Here is a 27,515-nt window from a genome sequence, read left to right as displayed (position 1 = left end):
TAATTGGTCCAGGCTGGTGGGAGGCTCCGGCCGTGGCTAGTTACCACCCTACCGGCAAAGACGTACCGCCAAGCGATTTAGTGTTCCGGTACGATGCCGTGTAGAAACCGAAAGGGGTGTGGATTTTCATCCTCCTCCTAACAAGTCAGCCAGCTTTCATCTAAGACCCTTGACTACAATCTCACCTGATGATGTATCATCACTTATCATCAGGTGAGATTGTAGTCAAGGGCTAACTTATAAAGAATAAAAAAAAATAAAAAAGGTAGGTTGTTATTGAAGGTCTATAATATTAGACCACATTCAGTCTAAAGTGGTGTGAACAAACCTATTATCTGAAAGCCCTGTTGCTCCAAATCTCATTGATTCAGTTCGTTCTGATATGTAATCTAGTTAGACTGCACCGCCGCACGCGCCGTCCGTCAATTAGGCCCAATTAGTGGGCGCGCGGCTTTGATCCGCCGACCCTTGTATCATCGGAGTTCAGGCGCACTTATTAATGGGATAAGTTCGAGACTAATTGAGTTCGTAGCTCTTAAATATTTTTTTATTTTGATATAAAACTTCTTTGTGAAATCGGGCGAGGCGAACGTACATTGAGATGGAGAGCTAAAGAAGAGCCTTTACGATCCAGACGGTGACATGACGACCGACAATGCTTCCCGCGCAACACAATCACAAGCAACACAGCGTCTTCGCCGGCGAAGACGAGGTCCCCGATATCTAACGTCACCCGGGAGTGGGTTTTATTTATAACTCACAATTTTGGGGGCGTCCGGACTGATTCACTCAGGTCACGGTTACACCCTCCCGAATGGCCCCCTAAGCCGAGGTCTCATAGGAGACGCTCTTAGAGAGTCGTTCCGTCCTCTATCTTTATTTCAAGCGCTCGCCCAAACCCCGGCACTTACTCAACATGAAAAAAAAAATAAAGAAGATTTACTTCAGTCGTGTGTTCTGAAGCTCCCCCTTTTTTTCAACAATTTGTGTTTGTTTTCTTTTTTTTTTGGTTAAAGTTTAATCCTTATTTACTTTGGAATATTACGTACTCGGTGTATCTAAATTGGATTGAAAAAAAAATATCAAGCGTCAACCTAGGATGTGCGCCTCCAGATATCTCTTAAAAGTCTGAGATCGGTATTAGAAACGACCTTCACCCTTCACCACATATGTTTATTGGATGACAAGTGTTTTATATCATATTTAAGACGTTAAAAAAGTTAAAAATATATTGCGAACCATTATTAATATTAATTATCATTAAAGGTAGTTTGGCCAGGAGTTTGTAAGGCAACCTATACGCAACATATTTTTTCATGTACTTACTAAATTTTATATCCATTAAACAGATTGGTGAAGGTGATGGTGGGGATGTAACGATCGTTTTTTTATAGAGAAAAAGGACATATTTTCCTTTTTCATTCAAATTAAGGCTCTCTTTTCGTCCCATCGAAACGGAAGAGAGAGCTACGAAACCGCCACTGTTGGTCATCAATGTCCTTTTCTCTTCACGACATATGTATCTGACGCATCTTAGGTCTACAGAAAAAGAAGTGCCCGTTATGTGTACATAAAAGTATGAATAAAAGTACTTACACACTCGTATCTGCATTGCAATGAATTCACAAGAAATATCAAAATAAATGTGTTATTCATGATCCATTTTATCGTATTTGCACCAAGGTTGAATGCCAAATTACAATTCAATCATACGCCAGCGGACACTTGAAAAACGGATTAAATTTAGAAAGACAAACATATAGTAATATCGTAGACAAATAAGTAAATAGACAACTGATGAAGTTTTGCGTAAGATTTTGACAAACTCGTAGGTACTAGAGTACTTCCGACCAACATACAAAATATTCTCTTTGTATAAAGCTGAGAGCGGCACGTGTAGTAATGCAGATTTAATTTATAATCTGATTGAGATTGAAAAAAAAAATAACAATTCAATTTGCACAATCGTCGAGTCATTAAAACAGTTTCTAGGAAGAGGCGACCCATTATCTGCAACGGGCGACATTCGCCTCGCTCATTTGTTATTAAGTGCCATTATAAAGTCGGAAACGCACTTATAAACGCTAACGCATATTCGTGTTTGCTCTGAACTAGTACTTTTTAGCTCTATCTACTGTTCATACAATTAATGAATTAAGGGTGTAAACTCGCGTGATTCATAATTGGATTTTGGTTTTGTTAAAGATCGAGATAAATATAAAGATAAATTTAAAGAGAGAGACTTTGGGCCAATCTACTCAGGGCAATATTATACGATGACAGAATATTATATACGTCGTCATTATGTTTAATTCGTTGCGATTTTACCGTTAGATGGCGACTAAACGTTACGTAGGTAAACTTAACGTATTCGTACGTAAGTATAGTTCCGTTTACGTATTTGCAACGTCAGAAAGTGGTCCATAGACAATTGACAGAAAGCTTCCATGACGAAGAATGGGCAACAAATATTCGACATTCATAATTGTTATGTTGTGGTGTTTTCCTGATATATTTTCATTTTTTTTTCTGTAAGTGAGTGTGTGAGTGTGTGAGTGTGAGTAAGTGTCGTAGGCTCCATACGGGACCACTGTGGCGGTTTTTGCGCAAAAGCATCGCCATATATTTTCAATGGATATCTATACTAATAATATTATAAAGCTGAAGAGTTTGTTTGTTTGTTTGATTAACCGAGCTAATCTCAGGAACTACTGGTCCGATTTAAAAAATTCTTTCAGTGTTACATAGCACATTTATCGAGGAAGGCAATATATCATCCCCGTATTCCTACGGCAACGGGAACTACGCGGGTAAAGCCGCGCGGCTTCAGCTAGTAATAGTATAAGACGAGTTGCGTTTTATAAGTGCAGCGATGTGTCGAAGTGGACGGTATATTTCTTAATTGCTTATTGCACGATAGAGACACTATCGGAGCAGTATTTCCAACATAATAAGCATTATCATAACAATAACAAGCCAACTCGCGCCCATGTCGGTTACGATAACCTACGTAAGCCGTCTACAGACGCGCAGACAGACTTATTTAAGGCCCGTATTAATGTATTATGTTAATCAACTCAAGAGCATGTATGTGTACAAATAAAAATCACAATTATGATCAAGTAGCTTGAACTTCAAGTTCGATATTGAGAAACGTCTATACATAAGATTTCTATAAAAAGATTTATTACCGACAAAGACTCTTGGATGAAATTGGATTGACTTTTTTCTTCACACAAGATTTAGAAGTAATATAATAAAATAATAAAATAATTTTACGTAATTATGATTATTAGTGTTAATTTCCTATCAGGATATTTTCGGTGCGAAACCGTCTTCCGAACCGGTGGATAGACATATCGTCTCTAAAAATAGTCAAAATTGACGTATAAAGTGCTTGCAAATCCCCTTTTCGTTTGATCACACATCCTGAGTATAACACACTTGCAGACATCAATAGAAACTCATTTATTACTAAGAACTCGTTGCATCATTACAAACATACAGCTCGTGCGGTTTAACTTGACACCTGGCTCGAATGATGTTTGTACTGTGTTTGTATGAATGTGTTTGGTAGCCAGGTGTCAAGTTAATGCGCACGGGTTATAACATCGTTTCATTACACATTACATTAGCTTCGCAAATATCAAATTTTAATTATTGGAAAATTCTTCACGCACTTACGAATTTTAATACGAAGTTTACGGATAACAAGTTGGTTACGACTTACGATGCACCAATACGCCAATACACACACACGAACTAGTCAGCAACAGCTGACATTAAATTGTGTTTGATGTTGGCATGTTGGGTAAGATAACCTATTAAATGGACGGCGGTCCTCCTCAGTCGTTGCCCGTCTTTAAGCACGCCCACCGTAGATACGTGTGTGCTTCCTGTTATTAATAAAAGTTTTTAATAAAAACTCTTTGCGTTCAGTGCTGTATTATTACTGATTTGTGTGCTGTGTAAATTATATTGGAATTTTGCGCATGCTGTGACATCAGCGTTTATTTTTTGATGTGGGTACATAAGCATGTGTTATGATTTATTATTATTAATAATGGACTATTGAAATATCGAACTACTGCATGTATTTCTATTAGTTATAGAATCTCTATTTAATGAACTAATTTAGAGCCTCAATAGCTCAACGGTAAGAGCGGTCGGATTCATCACCGAGGGGCGGTGGTTCGATCCCCACCCCGTTGATCGCACACACTCCTAGTAGTCTTTCCTGACTAGTTGGAGGGGAATGGGAATATTAGTTATATTTAAAAATATATGGTAAATATTAAAAAAAAAAAATATTTTTGCAATTGTATACATAGACGAAAAATTAAAAACCGTAAATTTTCTAAAAACCCGCAACCCAGGTCTCTGATTATTATTTTGTAATAATACAATCTAAGTGAAAATACACCTGTTAGGTTACGTATATTTTAGACTAATGCGCATTTTAAGAACTCGTAACTTTTAAGTTTTAACTTTAACTATCACCATTATCTTATAACATAACTGATGTTTCAAAAGTACTTGTAAACTGAGCAAATTGTAAATTAAAACGATTGAATTTTGAATGAAAACTGAATTCAAATACGTTTGGTAGTTTCGGAGATTATACCTGCTTGAATTTTTCTTTCTTTTTATCAATTCCGTTACTCTTACGAATATAATATGCATCGCTATAGCCATGATGCATTACCGCTTCATAGAATCGTCAGAGATTCATTTCGAAGATAATAAATGAGGCGTCGTATTAGTCAATTGTTACGGTAATTTTATCAGTCAAATTGTCTGAGATAAATTCCCTATGTGATTGAATAGGATTTTTGATGTGTGTATGACTAAAACCGCCTTTACATCGTACGATCATTAAGTTGCGACTATTATTACGTTGAGATGTCGTGTCGTAACGTTTTTTTTATTTAAAAGTCTTGTATATTTTAGTAGATTACTTACTTCCATTAGAATCTTAGCCGATATAATATTCGCCCACAGAGAAATAAGCTGATTTCATTATTTTCACATCGATCGTAGTGATTTATTCTCTGTGATACGCATCACAGAGAATATATAAAACGTTGCAAAGACAACTGTCAATCAGTGAAATACGCATTTCACTGATTAGTTGTCTTTGCAAACGCTGGCTGTAATCTTATTTTTATGTCAATTTAGTGTCAAATCCTTTTAAAAACTGTCGCCTGTCAGTTACACACGGATATAGCAATTTTAAGGTATACGAATTATTGCCCACTTATAACGAGTAATTTAACTAGGCAAATATATATTTCTTTGAAAATTGGCCTCATGAGCTCTAATTAATTCTCCTAATTTATGGCCAATTTTCAGCTCTTACAGAGACGAGACGAATATTTTTGCAATCCATAGATTCACCGTGCGGGTGCCGGGTCCATCGCGTGGCAGAGAGAAAAGTCCGAGCAAAGTCGAGGACTTGGGACTAGTGGGTGTAGGGTTCCTCCTCCTTGCGTCGTATTCGAATCGGGCTACGTCCTCGAGGTCTCTTTCCTTCCACTTTGCCAGTGATCACCAGGATGTAGGGTTAAGGAAGGTATAATTTAGGCCCGAGTTTTTATGGAGACTGGGTTTCTGTTTTCTATTTTTTTTCACGAGATTATCTCGTTCGTCGCATGTTAGCGCCATTGACATTATTGAGAATGTCGTGGATTTGGAGCATATTTGCCTTGGCCTTCCAATAATTCCACTCTCAACTCGCCCTTGTTAGTCTCAAAGAAATAAGAAATCGACGGCCGCGTAGCGCAGTGGGTAGTAACCCTGCTTTCTGCATCCACGGCCGATTCCCACAACTGGAAATTGTGTGATGAGCATGAGTTTTTTTCCAGTGTCTGTGTGTATTTAAATACGTTATATAAGTATTTATATGTAGTATATAAATATTATAATATCAACTACCTTAATACCCATAACACAAGCTACTCTGTATGCTTACTTTGGGGCTAGATAGTGTATTGTTTAAGTGTATTTATTTAAAAAAAGTCTCCTATCCGCATGGAGAGAAAATATTTTAAGCTCATACGATCCGTCGTGTTGCGCTATCGGCATTTATAAAAATGAGTTTTTGTAATGGCATCTCAATCGTTAGGCAGGTATACGGTGTAAGTCATTAATCACCTCTTGTTTGTGCAAGGTTGTGGGACGGTACTAGCACTAGCGTTGTAGGTAACTCTTTTGATTGTATTGATCTTGAAGTGCCTCGCCAGCTCGCAGCCTTACTTAATTGTGGACTTGTGAGTTGTGATATACTCTGCTGTTTAATTAATAAGGTTTACTACAAAATAACTTATTTAAAATTTAACGAATTAATGATTTAGTGCTTATACGTTGTGCCAAGTTTGGGGTATTTAGCGTAGTCAGCTTTTTTTATATTCTGTAAAAGTTAGCCTTTGACACAATCTCACCTGATGGTAAATGATGATGCAATCTAAGATGGAAGCGGGCCAACTTGTTAGGAGGAGGATGAAAATGAACACCCCTTTCGGTTTCTACACGACATCGTAACGGAACGCTAAATAGCTTGGCGTTAAGTCTGCTGGTAGAGTAGACCTGGACCTATTAAGAAAACCTCAATCGGCTCTGCCGTGGATCGAACCCAGGACCTCCTTCTTGTAAATCCACTGCGCATACGACTGCGCCACGGAGGCCGTCAAAACTTAAGTTTAGTTGATGTTTTCGGTTTAACTTACCCATATACTGGGCGGTTGTGGTGTTAATATTGTGGTGGAAGGTGTTATTTGCAGTTGATGATGAAATAATACCTACTGTTTAAAATAATTACATAGGCACAAGACAATTTAACTGTAATTTCTTGTAGCTTGACTTAGGTAAATCGGTTTTACATTGATTGATATTACCTATTACTCGGATTTTTCACTTGCTGCAACTTTTTCATTACTGATTAATCTTCAAAGCTGTAATTACACTATACGAGTACTTACTAGTTTTTAACACCTAGAAACTAAGTGTTAAAGATACTAAATCTTCACGAGAATACTTACAAATAAAATCCTAATAATCTTAGGTATTGCATCATAAAGTAACATCAGACGTCACTTACAAAAACAGTAGTAACAATAATTAGTTGAACAATTATTATTCAAAATGTAATGGAAAAAAATGTACGACCAAACCCAAACACAATGGTCGCATAAACATATTCAAAATGGCGCCGGGTCACCCGAGTGTCACAGTGTATTTTCATGTATTTTACACCGATGCCGGCATGTACATTTGCATATTATGCCATCAGCCATGCACGGCGCCTGGAATTCTAACAAAAACAACAAAACTTGTAAGGACATGAAGATTTCCTTCATACCAAACTAAACATTGTATGACTTTGTTCTTAGTTATGGTCGCAGAACATAGAAAACGCTAAAGGTCAGGTCAGGTATACATATTATTTTTAGATGCTAACGGGATAGACATGCGTAAATATTTAGCAAGACATGCAAGTAATACGTCCATTAATGTTAGACCCGGCCAGGTGAGGTTCGGCTTCTACAACTGAAAAATATTTGTGTGACGAGCTGATAGCTGATGGAGTTACATAATATGAATTGCACAACACATAGACACATCGCTGTTCAATCTGAAAGTAAGAGTAGCTTGTAAATTGTAATGCGTACTGCGTAGTCTCTTAGCTAACTTGTTCAAAATACAGCCTCTTTCTCTATGGACTCTAGAATTACTCCTTCATCTATGGACGTAGATGAAGGAGTAAATTGTAACCACAGAAAGACAGGCTTCGGAATAATCTGCAGTAAGCCCACGCATCAAGTCTCACAAGGGAATTCGATCTTCTTTGTTCCTTTGCCAGCATTCTATCAGCAAAACCTTTTCGCTCCCTTGGTTACGTTGCATTCTTATGCTTTAGAAATTGGAATTTATTTTTAAATATTTGGTACCAAGAATCAGTCTATACATATTATTGAAAAGATAAGGTACTTTCGCCTTTCCTCTTTGATGTGTGGTAGATGGCCTCCCGGGGATCGGATAGTACGGACCTTGAGGCGAACCTCCTTATTGTCCGAGTAAGGGCAGGGGATCTTGTTCCCCCGGTTATGTTTTTTCAGCCCTTTTCGAGGCTTATGAGGTTTTGATATATCAATTGATTGTTGCAGATTCAGCATGGTGGTAGTGCTGAACGGAGTCCTCGTGGACGAGTGTCCGACGTCGGTGCGAGCGCTCCTGGCGGCGCACCCCGGCTACAGAGACGCGGCTGCGCAGCTGCTGGCGGCGGCGGCGCGCGTCGTCGGGCCCGCCGGCCTGCTGTACGTGGCGCAGAGGGAGCTGGCGCAGGTGGTGCCTCATGACAGTGAGTATGATGATATACTAGCTGACGCTCGCGTGGTTCCCGTTCCCGTAGGAATACGGGGATAATATATAAATGGGCTATCTAACACTGAAAGAATTTTTCAAATCGAACCAGTAGTTCCTGAGATTAGCGCGTTCAATCAAACAAACAAACAAACAAACTCTTCAGCTTTATAATATTAGTGTAGATTATTAGTAGTGGAAGTGCTTTCTGTGATAAAGTTCATTCAGAGTACTACTGCCAAACAACGTAGTTCGGGCTGAACGTCTCTGGTGTAAGTACAGGCACGTAATCGGACGCTTACAATGCGGTTTGTGGACGCCTATCTTTAGATAACACACACATCAATAATGTGGATTTCTATAAGTAAAAGAAGTTTCTAAAGTTCAGAAGATCCTGATATTACATCCCACATCATCACACACTTTACCTCTTTATAATATTAGATTGTTTATCGGTTTAGGTCAAACCTAACTACTACATATTAAAGCAGCTTGTAGAGTGAGGAATAATACACTTACCTTAAACATCAGCTTATGGAATACTATGTAGTGTGTTCCTTGCATGCCCTGCGAATTTTTGCTCTATTTTATAGGCAGCAGTCTTCGACTTACCATTAAGGTGCTTGGTTCGTCAATTAATTATTTGTATGAAAAAAGAAAGCCCCTCAATGAAGCTGTACTTACATGTAATGTTAATTTTTCACGTATTTTTTTTTCTTTTCAGAAAACGTCAGTATCATAGGGTCAGATGACGCCACGTCGTGTATTATAGTCGTTGTCAGACATTCAGGTAATTTATTATGTAATTTATTTAACGACTTTACGTTACTCGTATGTAGCCTTGTAAAACATATTAAAACTGTAGCTTGGCAACTTCGTTCGTCACTCCCGATGGTCCGCGCGGGCAGGGGGGCGTGTAGCAATGAATGAAAAACCCACGACTGATGCACCTCACTTCCCCGCATGCATGATTTCACACCCGCGCAGTCTTTCCCCCCGTCGCCAGCAGATCATGGGAGTGTGATCAACGAACTTGCCAGACTATGAATATGTTATGGGGAGTTACCATAATACACCATTTTTTCATTTCAGGTATTCAGTAGTTTTTCCGTATGCGTACCAAACTTAGACTAATGTACAAATTCAAACAAAATTGTCTGTATTTTTTAGGAAAATGAGCTTAGATTAGCTGTATATCTTACCAACTAGCTGACCCGGTCAAGCTTCGCTTTGGCTTATGTGCATTTCTTCCCTATCCATACCCTATCCTACTCCTACCCATCCCTACCCTACCCCTACCCTACCTTGAAAACTGCGAAAAGTCCGCATTTGTAAAAAAAATGCACGGTTTTTATAAATACTCGTAGTCTGCATATCAATTTTTAACTTTTTACCTTGAAAATTTGCGAAAAGTTCTACACAAACTTCCACCCCCCATTTTAGAAAAGTGGGGCGTAAGGCGACAAAAAAAAGTAGCCTACGTCACTCCATCCTTTCAACTATCTCCGCTTAAAAAATCACGTCAATTCGTCGTTCTGTTTTGCCGTAAAAGAAGTACACACTCATAATATTAGTATGGATACTCTAAACTAGAAGTTGTTATAGTTAAAAAGAAAAATATTTTTCAAGATTTTATTTTACTAATTTGCCGGCTTTTTTATGTTCATATTCATGCTAAATTTCTAGTGGGTAATAATTTCTGAGCTAAACCGCAGACGGAAAGACGGACATGACCAAACTACTCGTATAAGTGTTTATTGCTGACTACGGAACCCTAAAAATCATATTTAACATTCCAGGGTCAGGGGCAGTGTCACTAGGTCACCTGGATGGGTCGGGCACGGCGGAGGCAGCGGCCGCCATGGTGGCGCGGGTGCAGCAGCTAGCGGTGGGCTATCCGGAGGGAAGGCTTGAGTTGCAGCTGGTCGGCGGGTTCACTGACCCACATAGATACTCGGACGAACTGTTCGCCAATATTATGTGTGAGTATTATGGAAGGAAGGAAGGAAGGTCACCCATGCGATGGACCGACCAGATTAAATCTGCTGTAGGCGGTCCTTGCATGAATGTACACGACTCACTACACACAGGGGGAAGTGGCGAATGCTCGTGAGGCGTATTACATCTGCCTCCAACACGTCTTAAAGACTACAACCGCTCTGTCAAGAGCGCAGCGACAAAGAAGAATTTAACCATACAAAGGGGAGCCGCAGAGGGGATTTTTGGATTTACCCGGCCGTGGTAAATGAACATAGGCGCACATGGAATACACCATGTACGATATTGAGTAGCTCCACCACGTATGAGCCCTTAAAATTGATGGGTACGTTTACGGTAACCAAAAAAAAAACTAACTTCAGAAATACTCAACCAATTCGTCTGGTAAGGAAAAGTACAGGTGACTTAATAGCTAAAAGGCATGCATAAACTTTATTTTAATTTCGACTGTTAAAATCATTACTTTTCATTACTATGAAATGGTGGAATGGAAGCTGATCAATGGCTTCCAAGCATATTTATCGTTGAAAAATTCATTAATTGTATAGTAAACTCGATTTTGTAAATATTGCTTATACTTATGCATTGGTAGGTCAATAACTATCTTGAGGATCGTGTTATGGAAAAGTACTCCAAACTCTACGTAATAGTAGATTACAACATCAATAGCTCTGCAATTAAAATCCAAGTTTTTAGGTTCGTTCCTCGCGCGTTGTCATGTTTATTCCTAACACAGTATCCACGATCAATTGATGATTTGTTCTCCAAATAAAAGGAGAAAAAAGAATATGAGAGTCTCCGTGAATTTTTCGCCTTTTCATTTGCCTTTTATTTTGTTTGGTAGGTATATTGGTCGACTATTGTCTTTCTGTTGTGGTGCGCGTCTTAGACAGACCAAAAAGTACCTAATAGATAACATTACATGGTTACTGTAAAACAACCGACTTTATTTCTTAAAAGATATATATTTTTAAATTATCTTGCGCCAAAATCAAGACCTTTAACCTCTGTTCCTTGTCACATATAACCGTAGCTCGAAACAAGCTCACAAGTATTGAAACAAGCAGCTGGAAGCCGTAACGTGAAAGATACTATCGGCCACTGAACGTCTCGAAATACAAAAGATACGAAGGCCATCTGAGTCATCACAGATATCTGTCACAGTGCCAAATGGGTGTTGTAAATTTGCGAAACGACACTCAAACTAGGATGTTACAATCATGAAGATATCTTTATTCGCTGACGTGATGAAGATCACCGTGATCTTGTTTGAAGAAGTCGATTTTTTGTTGTTGAAAGGAGTACCAGCCCATATGATGGTAACCATTCGCATTTCGTAATATGGTAGGAACACGTCCAGCAAGCCTAAGCCAAAGCAGCCAGACATAACAATAGCAGATAAGCAGGTCAGGGTGGAAATATTTCAGAAGCATACATACATACATATATCCGTATTTAATTTATTTGTTGTTGTATCTAATTAATGTCACGGGGGCGCCAGAATTGATGACACAAACCTTATCGACCCTCACATTTCAAGATGAGGTCCGAGTCCCACATGAGACAGAGATGTTCCATCCCCCAACGTTCTTCTAGCCCTAAGACTCGACTTTCTCATAGCCTTTCTGCGTTCCTTTAAACTCTCTCTTATCGCTGCTACAGTCCTATTAAGGAGTCTACAGCTCAGCTAATACACAAACGGATAATGTTTTTGATTACTGACACGCAGTTTAAAGTAGCGTACTATCTCATATTTCAAACAAATGATACTAAGGTCAGACCAATGTTCGCACACCGGTCGTAACAGGGCAGGTAGGTATTGTCACACTGCCAAATAGGTGTCGCACATATTAGCGGAATGAAGCGTGGGTGGTTGTTGCGTACCGGTACACCAATTAGTGCATTAATAATGCGTCGTTTGCTTGTTTATGAGTCGTAATTGGTGACGATTTCTGGCGCTTGCCTTTTTGTGGTAGACTAATTTTATAATATGTACTTGGTTTTCGAAATTTTTATTTTTCATAAATTTTGTTCAAAAAGGATTCACAGAAGTTTTGACTTTTGACTAGGAAATTCTATATTTTTTTTGTATAGGCGGAATAAGGTTTTTATCCATTAATGTCCACGTTGGATACGGGTTGGTACGGGTTGGTACTGGTTGGTCATCGCAGATGTTTTTTATTTTTATTTTTCGTATGTTTACAACCGCTGGATGCCAGGGGTTGAAACTATGATGTTTGGAAGTACATACAAGAGCAGCTCTGTGTGCAGCATTGGAGGTCCATCGGCTGATTATGATGATGAATGATAGTCGCAATTCCTTGACGTTGTAATAGTTTCATTCGACGTCATTAACTCAACTCACGAAATACAAAGCTACGATTTTGCTTACTAAAATCATCATTATCAACCCATTTTCGGCTCACTGCTGAGCTAAAGTCTCCTCTCAGAATGAGAGGGCTTAGGCCAATAGTCCACCACGTTGGCCCAAAGCGGATTGGCAGACTTTACACACGCAAAGAATTAAGAAAATTCTCTTCACCGTTTGAGACACGTGATATTTAATTTCTTAAAATGCACATAACTGAAAAGTTGGAGGTATGCACCTCCCTGCCCTGGACCGGATTCGAACCCACACCCTCCGGAATCGAAGGCAGAAGTCATATCCACTGGGCTATCTCGGCTACTACAATAAATAAAGAAAACTAATCTTTAATTGCAGTATCATTCCATCGTCTGACGGAGGAGATAGACTTAACCCTCGCGTGCTGTTGCGAGTTGAACACGGCGCTCGGCGGGGGGTCGCCCGCACCCCTCGTCACCGGCGTCGGTGTGGACATCCGAGCCGGTGACCTCTTCCCGGCAACCTTCCCCGACAAGGGGCCAGAGCTGCCCCTGCGCGGAGCGAGAAACATCACTGGCGGACCCAACTCTGGACAAGTGAGTGCTTGTATCACGCCCTGTGACTGTTACAAGTAAAATAAGGCGTTAGGGGCCAAGGGTCGGAAGTGCCCCAAGACACCGTCGTTGGCAACCTCAACAAGGGTTCCCCAGCTGCTTCTATTTATAGCTAGGGACCCAAATCCGGACAACTGAGTGACAGCAGCATTGTCGGCTAGAGCCTATGCTTAACCCTATAAGCTAGAGACGTAAGGTTATCCTTACGTCAGCTTATAGAGCAAGCTGGCTAGGCGTAGGATCTTCTAGCTAAAAGTCTCTCGAACCTTAGCTTTAAGGAATATTGAGACTTTAATTTATTGTTTTATGGGCCTACTCTATCTGTTCTGACCATGCAATAATGTCGTTGCAACGACGTAAGCAATCGGGTACCTCATCCCCGTCGGCGAAGACTTAGGTCAAAACGTAGTTCAAATAAAATAAACACACATTTTTTTCTACTACTAACTACATTTTTATAGTTTCTTGATGATGATGAATGATTAACTTAGTCTTATCCTACCTACAATATGTACTGTATTCTAAGCTGATCTAACTATCAAATAACTGCGTGTTAACCCCCGTATCTCTGTACTGTGTGGGGGAGTCTCATATACAAGTAGTATGTATATAGTAATAGTTTACCTATTTATAAAGTTCTTATTCCTTGATACATGTTACAGGTTCTCGATATATACGATAACGCGGTGGGCATGCTTCGCATCGGGCCATTCACATACGAGCCGCTGCGAGGCGTGGACCTGTGGCTCGACCAGTCGGACGACTTCATACTGCAACACCTCAGCACCACGCCGGCGGTGGAAGCGCCGCATTTTGTGCATCACGTATGTGCCTTTATTGTGATATCAACTAATTCTGGCATGCTGTGTATCGGGTCGATCACATAGGCGTGGACTTGTGGCTCGACCAGTCGGACGACTTCATACTGCAGCACCTTAGCACCACGCCGGCGGCCGAGGCGCCGCATTTTGTGCATCACGTATGAGCCTTTGTGATATCAACAAATTCAGGCATGTGTATCGTATCTCATATACGAGCTGCGAGACGTGGATGACTGCATTGACCACTATCACTCACTTATTTAAACAAATATCAATAATCTAAGTTAGAGTTAACAGTTAAGTAAGAGTTAACAATCATATACGTTTGACAATATTGCTTGTCAAACTATTTCTCGGTAATGTTTAACAAACGTGTCAAACGATCTAAGCCTTAGATCGTGAATTGCCTTAGATTCTAAGGCAATTCACGTAACGTAAACAGCATGAATCAGTCAGGATTGTCTGACTTAAGCTGCAACTGCATAATGCCGTGCCCATGTATAGCTGGCCTTGACTTTTCATTGAAACGCTTCAAACAAAGCCGCAGACTATCAAATTATTTGACAAACTCGTTTGATTTGACGAAAAGTTCAATCGTCAACAGGCTCACTTAACATTGACTATGATCGGTTTTGGCCAATTTGTTGTGGCGTATTTTGAAATCCATTAACAAAAACTTGCAATAACTTTCGACAGTTAAATGGTTACTAAACGACAACATATCTGGCGTTTTCAGATCCGTGTAACCCTGAAGTTCATCCAGCAGCATCCGTTCCCCGCGGTAACCGTGTTCCCGGACAACCGGCCGCACTACTACCGGCGCGACGAGCAAACCGGCTGCTGGGTGCCCGTGCGCTTCTAGACTAGCCCCGAGAACGATGCCACTATACTCCGCGCCACGCAACAAGTCCCGTAGACGCTAATGTCTTAATGGCGCTTATTGTGATTTGGTAATGGCGGTCTTATTGTCATTTATGTAAAGGGCAAACGCCATTGTGTTCAGAGGGTGATGGTGCATAGTGGCTGACAATTGTCGATCGTGGTGCACAATCTGGAAGTTGTCGGATTTTTTAGGCACACTTCAAAGGAATCGTGGCGTATCGTGGATTCACACAATCGCCCATTGCTTAGTTCGCCGCAGACCTCTGATAGAGATATTACGTCCTATACGTTGAATAGTCAGCATCTACCATCGCCTTTGTTTAAATATATTTGTTGTGGTGCACACTTTTATAGTACTTATAGGCAGTATAAGTATATAAATAAATAGCCGCGGCCGTAATTGCTTCCACGTCCATGCAAGTGCTTTACCAGGCAACAATGAGCCATGCGCCATCGTGTGAACACCACGTGATCGTGGCCTACAGTTGTGCATTGCAAAGCATGGCCCATCACAAGCCATTGTGTACTGGAAGCTTAAGGCGCTGTTAATTTTAGTTCAGGTTTTAGCCGAGGGACTTGTGGCGTGGAGTCATTAGGCAAACCAAATGCTTGGGTCTTTCTCCACTCAGTACAGAGGTGACGACAGATGGTAGCGAGAGGCAATTTCTTTTTTCTACCCCCATTTCTTAATCTATTCAATATGAATCTGGTTATTGTACGACCGCTTCGCCTCATTGCACAAGAATCACTCTTTCTTCAATTGCCTTCATTATATGTATTGGGTTTTCCAGTAATGAAATGAAAAATGTATGCGCCTGACGACTGCTCATTTTGCTCTATGCTACCCACGACATATTATCATTGTGAAGACAAAATGAAATTATACTGAAAAATACATAATGAAAACATACTGTCTGCCAATAACGCCGAACCGGAAATATCGTTCTATAGCGTTACTCCATCATTTTGCTTTCGAGAGTTATGTCGTGAGCCTCATGTTAGGCCAACTGTACTGCGCGACCAGACTCAATCACGTGGTTTGCCTTTACGAATATTCAGTAGATCCTATAATAATCAGAAAAGTCACTAACAACAGCAAAATTAGACAACCAGCAATATATTCCTGTTTAGTTTATTCTAGTGTTGTGTATATTATAATTATTATCAATATAATTTATTCAACTCCATTCAATTCCCAGTGACTACTGACAAAATATTTGTCATGATTTTCCTATTGGACCACCCTTAAGTTATTGTGTAGGATTATAAAGATACTATTGATATATTTAAGATTACATATTTGTTATGAAATGTACAAGTTAATTTTGAATTTAAATTGCACATGTAAATTAATTTCTAAACTAAAACCATAATTTAATTAAGATGGATTGAATGTGTTGCTAATTTAATTTTAAAAATCCTAACTAAATTACGAAATGACTTTATTATACTTCTATCCTTTTGCTGCAAGAAACTTGTTAAAATTATAGAGCGTTAATTTCATACATATAAATTTAGTCCAGACACTTGTGTAAGCCATTGCTATTAAAACTAACACTACACTTTCTCTGAACTACTTAACTTACACTGCACGCGATATAAAAATTCATGGACAAAATGTAACGTTAAAAAAGGGTCATGAGATAGATCATATTTTTGTTATTTTATAATTTATGTGTCATATTATCGTATGACATTTGCTCCTTTTGTGGAACATTATTATATTAGTTATTAAATATCAGTAATTGAAATATTCGATTTTGTTTGTTTATTTTTTTAATTTTTAGTCGTAGTATTGTGTCATCTATATTATGTACTATGATTTGTGTTTAGTTTAATGGTTTTTAGTATAAAGCAAATGCCATACAAATGCGTCCTGTGTGTACAACCTTGGTCAAGCTTGTGTATGTAAGTAAAACACAGCTGTCCCTTAAGGCATTATTGCCTATCTGTAAGAAAGGCATTATTCCGCACATTTTACCCTAAAATAGAATAGCTATTGACATTGTCTGTAAATATTCATTAGAATGTTATTTACCGTGTAGTTTTAAGGTAATTGTATATTTTGACATATCGATTTTAATTAATATTTTTGTTATGATAATTGATTTTAACCTTGTTGTATATAATATTTTTTAATTATGTATTCCGTTTCAAATTCAAAATATTTATAAAAATTGATCTTCAATAAGGTACTACTTTTAGGAATATCGATATTCCAAAAAATGTTGCAGACATCACTATTGTGTGAATTGTCTATGCTATAATAAATGCAAATGACAATGCGGTGTCTGTCGATTAAGTTGGAAAGATTCCCTCATCTGTCATAATTCCCATGTTTCTCCAGTGCATCTATGGAATTAGTTCACTATTTAACGCTAAAATGCATTATGCGGCAAATGATTTATAAATAAAACCAACAATGAACTTTTTCCAAGGACTATTTCTAATACATTTAAGGTTATGTGTATGTAAAATGGACAGTATACTGACTAGATTGCTTTGGGGACAATATATTATGTTACTGTAAATATAATAGTAATTGACGAAAATCGTTATAGTGGCGTTATTAGTTATTGTTTTATGTAATATAATGAATATTATATTGAAAGTTTAATACTTGTTAGATGTTTTATTTAACTAACCCACAAACCTCTATATTATTTATCTATATCTATTCTGTTATTCGTGCTAGAGTAAGTAGAACTCTGTCACCTCATTCCACTCTTACTCAGGGACTAAAAACTTTTAACAACATACAATATCATTAAGGTAAAACCGTGGCGTCCACCTCCCCACCGCGGACGCCGTGGTAATGGTTTGTCCGTATCCTAACAAATTAAAAACTATTTGAACGCTTTAAGGTTTAGTGTTTACGTAACGTCATGACAGTTCCAATATAGTTATAGGATCATCCATGGCTGATAGTGTTTTGGCTCGTATTGTCTAATATTTAAAAACTACTATCTTTATTAATAATATAATATTAATATTCATGTCTTAAAAAAATAAAGAACGATAATGAAGAAGTTGGGACCGTTAAAAAAAGTGTCGACTTAAAACATATTTATTATTAGAAACTTCCCACGTAGACAGAGAAGTCCATAGACAACTGTTTAGATATACAATTATGCTATCCGAAATCTTTACTGAACCATTTTTTCACGATTTTGTTCAATCTACACGACACCTAAACTAACTAACTCCGAGCTGCAAATTAAATCCACTTTGTAAAATAAGCAGTTGTTTTTGACGTTTTGTTTTTCTGTTCTGTTCTGTGGTATCTTTTTTTTGTTTGACACATTATTCAATGTACTCTATGGTTTGACATTTTCTGTGACAAAAGAAAAGACGGAGAGTTTACCTTCTTGCGTTCTATAAGAATAAAAGGCGATAAAGTAATTAAATTACTTCCAAATAATTGTTGAGCTAGTGCGAAACTGGTAATTAGACGGAAAATGGATAAACCAACTGTTACCGATCAACCTCCTCCATACTACGCGACCGTACCACCAGGTAATGTTTTACAATACAGCTGGGTAGGTACTTACATAGAAACATTATTCACTTGTTATTGAAAACCATAACACCAAGATAACGTTTCGCATTTCGCAATACTATACATTAAAATATGCTACACATACTTTTTATTACCAGTAAATCAGTAATTACTGTGCTAGATCGTGTAATAACACTCTCATATTAGTACATTTTTTTCCTTTTTCCTTGCTTTGTATGAATCAAATCCTGATATCAATTAGTGATGACTCATTAGTTAATTTAATATACAGGGTAGGTTTAGGGTATCATATTAGCTAGGCATAATATGTTTAATTTTATAAGGTTATTTTTAATGTATTTGTCTAGAAATGGTTTTACAAAAATAGGTTTTGTAGCCAAACAAATATTGGGCCAATATTTTGGTAATGCCAACCTTAGCTTGTAATTTATATTATTCAAAATACTTAAACACTAATGAGATGACATGGGTTAGATATGACAATGTATGAAGCCAATAAGAGCAAATACAAAGTTTTAAACCAAAATAAGTAGTTCTGATATTATTAAGTCTAGAATTTCGAACTCTAAGGATTAACAAAGATGAAGGATAAAGATAGAACACCACAAGCAGAGTAGGAGAGTAGGTATACACTTGGGTCACTAGTTCTGGACTTTGTTTGGAGTTTTTCTTTTTACAACATATTGAACTTGACAACCACATAATTATTCCATGGGATGCCAAGATATTTATCTTGTATTTTTGTCTTTCTGCTACTACAACAACACATTATAAGCTGTATTAACAGTGGGGTTATGCATAGTGTAGATTTTAGTGCAACATATAAGCTTTGTGGTGTTAAACAACTCAACATCTCAAATAGACTTCCCACCTGTCTTCATAGGATTCTCGAGTACTTTGTTCACATTGCCAGAAGAGAAGGTGATAGCTTAGAGAAACTTGTTATCACTGGCAAAGTGGAAGGGAAGAGACCTCGAGGACATCACCTGATGCATTGGTTAGATCAAATCTGCATTGCTCTCGATACAAAAGTACACAAAGCTCTACAAGTCACGTAAAGCCAAGTCGCGTGCGGGAAAAGTCATGAATGTGTGATAGGGGTCACGACCCTCAGTAATGATTAACACGGCGCAGAGAGATAGATAAGCTTTGTAGAAGATTGTACATAGGGTGAAGTAGTTTTGAATAAATATGTCGAGTGTATAGTATTTTCAGGAAACACTTTAGCTGTGGTAACAGTAAGGCTAGACAGTCATATTATACTTTTATTTGTGTATGAAACTAAAAGAGTATTAGCAAAGCAGAAATATCTTTATAAATCATCATTGATATATAGTGGTATATTGGTAAATGTTTTTCTATGCCTCGTGTGTTACTCTAAATATTTCTGATGTGCTGATTTTCTTTGTTTACACCCCCCAAGGGGTCTGTTCTGTCACCTTACTATTATCCATAGCTAAAATGACTTTTTGAGGAACAATAAATGCTACAAGAACAAGAAATTGTAGTAGCCATCTCAAATAAAACAAATTCAGTTAAATTACACCATTCCTAACTCTGAAATGTTTGATCAGGTCTGGGTGACCTTTCGCACATATGTAGATAGATTATTATTCATAGTCTGGCTTAATAAGGATCATTGCACAAATACTAATCATCTTAATTTCATTTAGTCACAAAGTAAAGTTATTTAAACATATAATACCTAAATATGGTCTACAATGTCGAGTTGTGTGTTCAGGAAGTGTAAAAACTATTTATACAGAAATATATTATAACACAAAATTGTGCATTTAGCTCAGTTGAGTAGCTAAATTCGGATCACTTTTTTGGTGATTTTGGAGGCACATAACATATCTAATAATATAAAAGCATTGAGAATATCAGGATTACAGCAAACATGTTTTTACTGGAAATTATAGGGGGTAAACTTGGTCTTGAATACTTATGTATAATTTTTTTATCCACACTTTGTATCTTCAGTTGTGAGTCATGAATAGAGATAATGTAAATTATGCATAATGCTTTATCATCAACAAAAATATCTGTCAGCAATACATGATAACAGAGAGTGTATGAGATATAACTTAATCATTACTAGCTGTGTGACTGGATAAATGTAATTTTATTTGTAATTTTGCATGGTACATGTCCAGTAGATGCATACAAATCAAAGTGCAAAATTTCTTTTGCAATTAGTAATGAGTCCTCAGGGTAGGCAGCGCATTTCTGCACCTATAAAGTGCACGCCACTGAGTAGGTGGCGACAGATAAATATTTAAGTTAATAATTGTTTAAACCTCCAGGTTAAGACCCACTTAAGGTGGGTTAGAGTCAAAACTACAGTTGCACCCTCACCAAGCATAGGCTCTTCACTTATTCAAAGGGAATGGTACAATTATGTATTTACTAAACTATTTCCAGGCTGACAAAACATACTCAATAGCACATGATTTAACATTTTAAAGCGCTAATTTTATTTTAGTTATTTTATTAATTAGAGCTGTGATGCCCAGTGGATATGACTTCTGCCCTCGATTTGGAGGACTACTTTTCAGTTGTGACATAAAATGTCTCATCTCTCAAAAGGTGAAGGAAAATCACTGTGAGAAAGCCTGCATTCCTGGAAATTCTCTTAATTCTCTGTATGAAGTATGCCTATCGGCAGTAGCTAGTGTGGTCGACTATTAGTCTAACCCCTCCCATTCTGAAACGAGACTTGTGCTCAACAGTTAACCGAATATAGGTTGTTAGCGATGATGATTAATTAAATGTTCACAAAAAAATTTTCTTTTTTCAAATTTCAGGTCCACAGCCGTATCCACAACCTCAGGCGTATCCTCAACCACATGCATATCCTCAACCGAATCCGCAGCCAGCTCCAGGGGCTTTCCCGCCACCACCACCAGGGTACACCCCATATGGAACAACACCACAGGATCCGACTGCAGCATTTGTCCCCAACTATGGGGCGACACATACAAATATAATAATTCCACCACCGATTATAGCTGTTGGGGCTTGCCCAGCTTGCAGAGTCGGTATACTTGAAGATGACTTCACTTGTTTGGGTATTTTATGCGCTATCCTTTTCTTCCCATTAGGAATTTTGTGCTGTCTCGCTCTCAAGAATAGAAGATGCTCTAACTGCGGCGCCATGTTTGGTTAGGAGGGTTATTTATGGGATTCCACACTTGAGCAATCTGGGTTTACCGTCCACGTTTTTTATGTTTTCTTATGTGGTAAGGATTGAAAACAATTAATATGTATCACAATATCAGCCTTTTCTATTCGGATTCGTAAAATAATATAACAGTAAGATCAGCTAATAAAAAAATGTACAATAAATGTTTCTACCAAAAATGTGTAAAGATGCAAAAAAATGTGTTGATTTGACCATAATTCGATCATTATAACGGGGAAAACATTAACCTGACACATAGTTTTTATATGAATTATGGTAGAAATTTTATTATTTTATAAGGTTCAAAATTTTTTTACTTAATACATATTAGACTGAAATTTAATTCATCTTTTTAAATCAGTTCAATTAATATAATTTTTTTTTGTTTGTACAAAACTTTGACATTGATATTTTCAATATTATATCTATTTCTACCTTATTTTATCTAATACATATCTAATGTGTGGAATGTGTACATCACAAATGACTAGGTGTAGAGAATTGTCGGCCTTTTCAATTGTTTTTATAAAGTGGCAGGTAGAATGCTGCTATATAAAGTCTTTTTCATGAAAGAAGTCCCCCAGACGTGGCTCTAATGTCTTAATGACGCTCATTATCATTTGGTAATCGCGGTCTTAATGTTATTTGTGTAAGGCGCTGTCAATTCTAGTTCAGGTTTTAGCCGCAGGACTTCTTTCATGAAAAGGGCTTTACCATAAAATTTTAGCTTACCGAATCTTAGCCTTATACCAAATTATTTTCTATTATAAAACAATTTGACTGCAAATATTTTTGTCAATAAAAGCATTTTTCTTTTCCAAAAAAAAACAATGTACCCACAGTTTTATACAGAAAATAAATTTATTAATGTTTGACGTTAATTTAATTTATTTAAGAAGTGCCATAGACAAACATTAAGTGACAGTAATTTATCATAATGTGACTGAACTACAATTTTAATCACAAATAGTATAAAAACATTAAATATCAAAACCATAATAATTATCCATTACAGAACTGCCAGTGTTGTGAAATCTAATTTCAGTAATAAAGTTTTAATTTTGACAAGCAAGTAGCAATAACTGTTACATAAATTACAAATTATTAAATTATAGCATTCCGAATACACTGCAGGCACCTAATATATTGTCTATGAAAACGAGTATAGTGCGTGCAAATTAAGTTTGCGCTTGGCCAATACAACTAATAAAGTACCGACGTGTCGTCTCTCTGTCAATCTCTAGGTGAATGAAAGAGATCAGTAAAGCTAGCAATATCAAGTACGCCGCCAGTCGCACGCAGATTTATTTTACACGCACTAAAAAGCATCTGAAAATGTCATCTTGCGTTTATTCATAGACAATACTCGAGCATAATGTGTTGAGGTGCCACATAGAAACAATTTAGACTCATTTAAGCCTCAATAGCTCAATGGTAAGAGCGGTCGGACTCATCAGCGAAGGAGTGGTGGTTCGATCCTCGCCTCGTTAGTTGTCGTACCCACTCCTAATACAGTCTTTCCCGACTAGTTGGAGGGGATTGGGAATATTGGTTATATTAAAAATATATGACAAATATTCTTTTTTAAATAAAAAATAACTATCAGACTGGTTAAAGGCTGTCCTTTTCGTCCATTTCTAAATATGGTTTACCTGTAAATCAATTATTGAGATCTGCGTACGGAATCAGCATTATTGAAATTGTTTTTAATACATTGACCAGGGTCTGCTGGAAATACCCAGGTCAAAATGGTAAAAAAAAAACTGATGGTTATGAGGCAACAAGATCTAAAAGATTGATCTAAAAGCACTAACTGAACCTTAAGGTTTTCTAAATTGTAAATTTCAATTTTACCTATAAAATTGCTGTTGAAACTGTTGAATAATAAGATGCTATGGGGGTAATTACCAAAATTGGGATATTTCGAAATTTGAAAATATCTTTTAAACCCGTCATTTCGTTCTTACTATGATATTAAGTCTTGGCTCATTTTATATTTTTGCTAATTTCGGTAAGTAGATGTATCTCTTTTATCTAAATTACCCCAAAGCAAATAAATTTCCAAAAACTTTTAAGTACTAACTGGGTCAAAATAAAATCCAATGAATTTTTGGTACTGTCTTCAAGTACAGTAAATATTGGGCATTAAGAACTATGAATTTATAAATTGTGTACAACTATTGCAAATATGGATCCAGGAATAAAATATTTATTCATGACCTTACTGATTGAACGTTGTGTGTGTGATATTCCTAGAGAGTCGTAAAAAATGATGAACTTAGCGAAGTTGCATCCAATATTTTTTATCTGGAAGATGGCTTGAAAGAAAACGCCCATCGGTCATGGTTCGCCACGTTCATAATTTTATCTGACTCTCCATAAAACAAAGTTTTGCAGTTTGGTCATGAATGAATATTTTTTCCTTAGCCCAAGGACTATTACTGTCAATTTTAGCATTAAAAATTTTGAGAACTTTGTGTAACGAATTATAGATATTGTATTTTCGGAAGACTGTTGGTTTTGGACGTAGTAAAGTGACAGCGCGAACGCGATTGTGTGTAAACTAAGGGAACGTCAACACAGCAGAAACGCATTATTTTTCTCTCATATATTTATTACTTGCTCTTTTAAATTTTTATTAACAATGTTAATAAAATACAAATACTATTAAAATTTATAAAAAAAAATTCAAACCTCCTGCTGTGTGGGCTCCAGAGTAAGAAACCTCCTCACAATACGCGCCATCTCAAGAATCACTGCCTTCTGTATCCGACCCTTGATCCAGCAGCTAAGCGAAAGCTTAGGGTGTTGGTCGAAGCTTTTATTATTTAGAGTGATACAAGTGGGAGACATAAAAACCGTTGCTTAGCAACCATTTACAGATAAATGGTAATTTGCAAACGCGTTTCTGTTTTGCTAACGCTCCTTCGGTTTCACACAACAAGGCTCACCTACAGCTTACCACAACAACTACAGCCGAACTGTCTTCCGATAAAAGAATATCTACATACTTAAAATGTTATGTATGTACTTTTCAAAAAACTTATGACTACTACCTACCTTGGTTATTTTGGATATTTTTAAATTTTAATTTGGGTTTGAAGCATAATTATTATGAATATTTAATATAAATTTTACTACTATAGTAATATAAAATTTATGGATATTATTATGTTTAATGCAAGATAAGATCGGTGTTTTGGAAAACCATGAACATGTTGGATTGATTTTTTGAGCTATATTATATTAATTAAATTCTTATCTTTTTAAATTATGACTAATATGTCTTATTATATACAAACCATCCTCATAAAACAGAATTTAAAAAAATGGGACATACTTGTTATTTTTCCAAAACGCCCTTCAGTTGTTAGCTTAAAGTTAAGTTAATTTGTGATATTCTTAATTAAAGAGATCCTAGACGGTTTAGAAAGTTGCCGATTATATTTTTATGCGTATCGATTATATATCGATCATATAGCAAACATCAAAATTATGTTTTCATGTATTAAATATGCATACTTGATACTAGTTTTGCACTGAAATATTAAATAGGCATCAGCACACTTTTAATTTTAGGTTAAAACCATAGCTTGGAATGGGGATGATGACTAGGTTTGAATATATTGATTTTTATGATACATTCGGGTAAATAAGGTCAATGTTAACTAATTTATACATAAAAAGCAAAGATTGACTGGATATTTGCAAAATAAATAAGATTATAAAATTTCAAAATCGACTAAAAATATTTTATCGTAATTAGATGAAAATTCATACATTTTTAGCTTCCTTACATTAAACGTGTCATTTTACAATAGATAAACTATAAACATAAACGCAGAAATAACAAAGATATTAGTAATTTTGTATGGGGCGTTTTTCAGGGATCCGCGCCAGCGCCGGAAATCTGACCCTTTAAATACCTGTAGCTCCGAAAGTAATGATCGCAGATACCCTGTTACTTTTACAAAATTGCTTTACTATTAGCGTACTCTTAATTTATATACAATTTAAAAAACTGTCATCATCCCTATTCCTGAAATCTAGGCCGTTTATGACCATTTTTCCCGACTACAGAGAAACAAAGGGAATGTCACGTAGTCAACTCCAAAAGTTAAAAATTCTAACTTGCTAGACATATACCAAATGATATACCTTTTATCATAAAACACAAACTGTGTCAATTATAAATATGTAAACTCCCTTGGCTTGTTTGGAACTTTTTAGTTTAACCGTAGAAGGGATATTGTTTAATATTTTTTTTAGGCTATTACATATTATTTCCATGTCTATAATAATTAGTTATATTTTTGTGATACAATCTGATAAATCTTCCTCATAATTATCTGTTTTTAAAATAATAAATTTAAGTACAGTAAACAAGTGTTTATTGGAGTTTACTCCTTAAGAATCGATTTTTCATTTATAGCCCCCGGTATGAAAAAAATACAGTAAAATTTAATGAACGTATGACAGCTTTACGTTTTTTGTGCGCAACCTATTCTGCGCACCTTTCACCTTTAGACAGTCGATCTGTAAGAGTAAACTCCATTCGTGCGTCGGAGCTGAGACACTTTTTTTATTATTTTGACAATATAATATGCCGTTATTAATACAGTGCCATAACACTATTTAAAAAGAAACACAATTTTTGAGACAGCTTGAAATTGAATTATTAATTAATGCAAATTTTAGAGGATACAAAGGTTGTTTCACAAATTAAAAACAAAAACGATGAGTGATCAGACAGTTACGCGCGATCAGCGGTATATACTCAGAGGCACAATTATCCGCCCTCTTTAATATGACGCGAGTGTAATATAGTGGACGGATAATTGTGCCTCTGAGTATATTTCGTCTAGCCATGTATCCAACAATACGAGACTTTGATGTTATTGTACTTGGAAGTTGGACACCGAATTTAAACGGACATTTGGGAATACACTACCTTAATATAGGTGCAGTAGGTCCATTTTACTCTGAAAAATGGACCTAATACTATACTATACTATAGTATGCTACATAGTACTATAAGTACTGTTTTTATTTTTATTATTCTTCATTGATAATTAATAAATTGTTACTTATTCAAGTACTTGGTTATTTTTTCATGTTAAAGATACTATAATGTAATGATTAAATAATAATTAAGTGGCCAAATGCCTTTGTAATTATTTTAAGGAAGATGTTTATTATATTCATATGTACCTATTATACCTAGATAATATGTATAGAGTTACATAAAGTATCTATCAGAGGTTTAGGTAACATTTATACTATAAATTTGTCAAATAAATTTTAATTAAATATGAACTTTTTTATTTTAGTTTGTATTTAGGTACTTAATATAGATTTAAGAGTCTGTACAAAGTCATTATACTTTTAGAAAGACATGATTTTTTATGTCTTTCTGTTTGTCCGGGATATTATTTTAAACAGCTTAACGGATTTTAATATGTCATATAATGGAGAGGTAGTTATAGAGTAACACAGGGTACTTTTTATCCCAGAAAAATCCATGGTTCCCACGGGATTTGTAAAAAACTGAAGATCTCTTACTAGTTGTAAGTAGGTAAAGACGGTAAGACAAACCAGAGGATGATGGGTATAAATTCAAACATGAGTAACAAGGAGCTGAACTTAGGGTGGCTGGCAATATGCCACGGATCTCAAGCACAGACCCCAGGCCACTAGGCCGTGAGTTCAGAAGTAATGAGTCCATTAATTTGATACCCATATTGCAGTATCGTGATTTTTTCACTTTATACTATAGCGTCCCGAAAAACATAAC

The 27,515-nt window shown here is 36.7% G+C and overlaps 2 protein-coding genes across 7 annotated transcripts in view; both read left to right on the top strand.

Annotated features, from left to right (window-relative positions):
* The window catches only part of LOC112051559 (protein N-terminal asparagine amidohydrolase), a 116,601-nt gene extending 98,962 nt beyond the window's left edge, over positions 1-17,639 (top strand). For 5 of the 6 annotated variants that reach the window (XM_052885717.1, XM_024090279.2, XM_052885715.1 and 2 more), the window contains 6 exons: positions 8,163-8,356; positions 9,083-9,148; positions 10,158-10,340; positions 13,079-13,296; positions 13,977-14,138; positions 14,872-17,639. In XM_052885717.1, coding sequence (XP_052741677.1) covers positions 8,170-8,356; positions 9,083-9,148; positions 10,158-10,340; positions 13,079-13,296; positions 13,977-14,138; positions 14,872-14,997 — 942 coding nt within the window. In that variant the 5' untranslated portion in view covers positions 8,163-8,169 and the 3' untranslated portion in view covers positions 14,998-17,639. Of the gene's footprint in view, positions 1-3,871; positions 4,023-8,162; positions 8,357-9,082; positions 9,149-10,157; positions 10,341-13,078; positions 13,297-13,976; positions 14,139-14,871 lie in introns of those variants that run through there. The other variant, XM_024090296.2, reaches the window with a different exon arrangement.
* Positions 17,640-18,341: 702 nt separating this feature from the next.
* Positions 18,342-27,033, top strand: LOC112051588 (brain protein I3-like). The gene is made up of 2 exons (XM_024090307.2): positions 18,342-18,533; positions 21,345-27,033. The coding sequence occupies exons 1-2, from the start codon at positions 18,476-18,478 to the stop codon at positions 21,704-21,706; spliced, it is 420 nt and encodes a 139-aa protein (XP_023946075.1). The 5' UTR covers positions 18,342-18,475; the 3' UTR covers positions 21,707-27,033.
* Positions 27,034-27,515: the final 482 nt, after the last annotated feature.

Source organism: Bicyclus anynana, chromosome 15 (genome assembly GCF_947172395.1).
Source record: "Bicyclus anynana chromosome 15, ilBicAnyn1.1, whole genome shotgun sequence".
Taxonomy (NCBI): Eukaryota; Metazoa; Arthropoda; class Insecta; order Lepidoptera; family Nymphalidae; genus Bicyclus; species Bicyclus anynana.
The sequence above is the reverse complement of the archived record's forward strand: the minus strand, read 5'-3'. Positions and strand labels throughout refer to the sequence as shown.

What these genes read in the sequence shown, in the direction of transcription:
- LOC112051588 (XM_024090307.2), top strand. Translation starts at nt 18,476, where the DNA reads ATGGATAAACCAACTGTTACCGATCAACCTCCTCCATACTACGCGACC. An exon ending in CTACGCGACCGTACCACCAG is followed by an intron (nt 18,534 to 21,344) that starts GTAATGTTTTAC and finishes TTCAAATTTCAG; the next exon opens with GTCCACAGCCGTATCCACAA.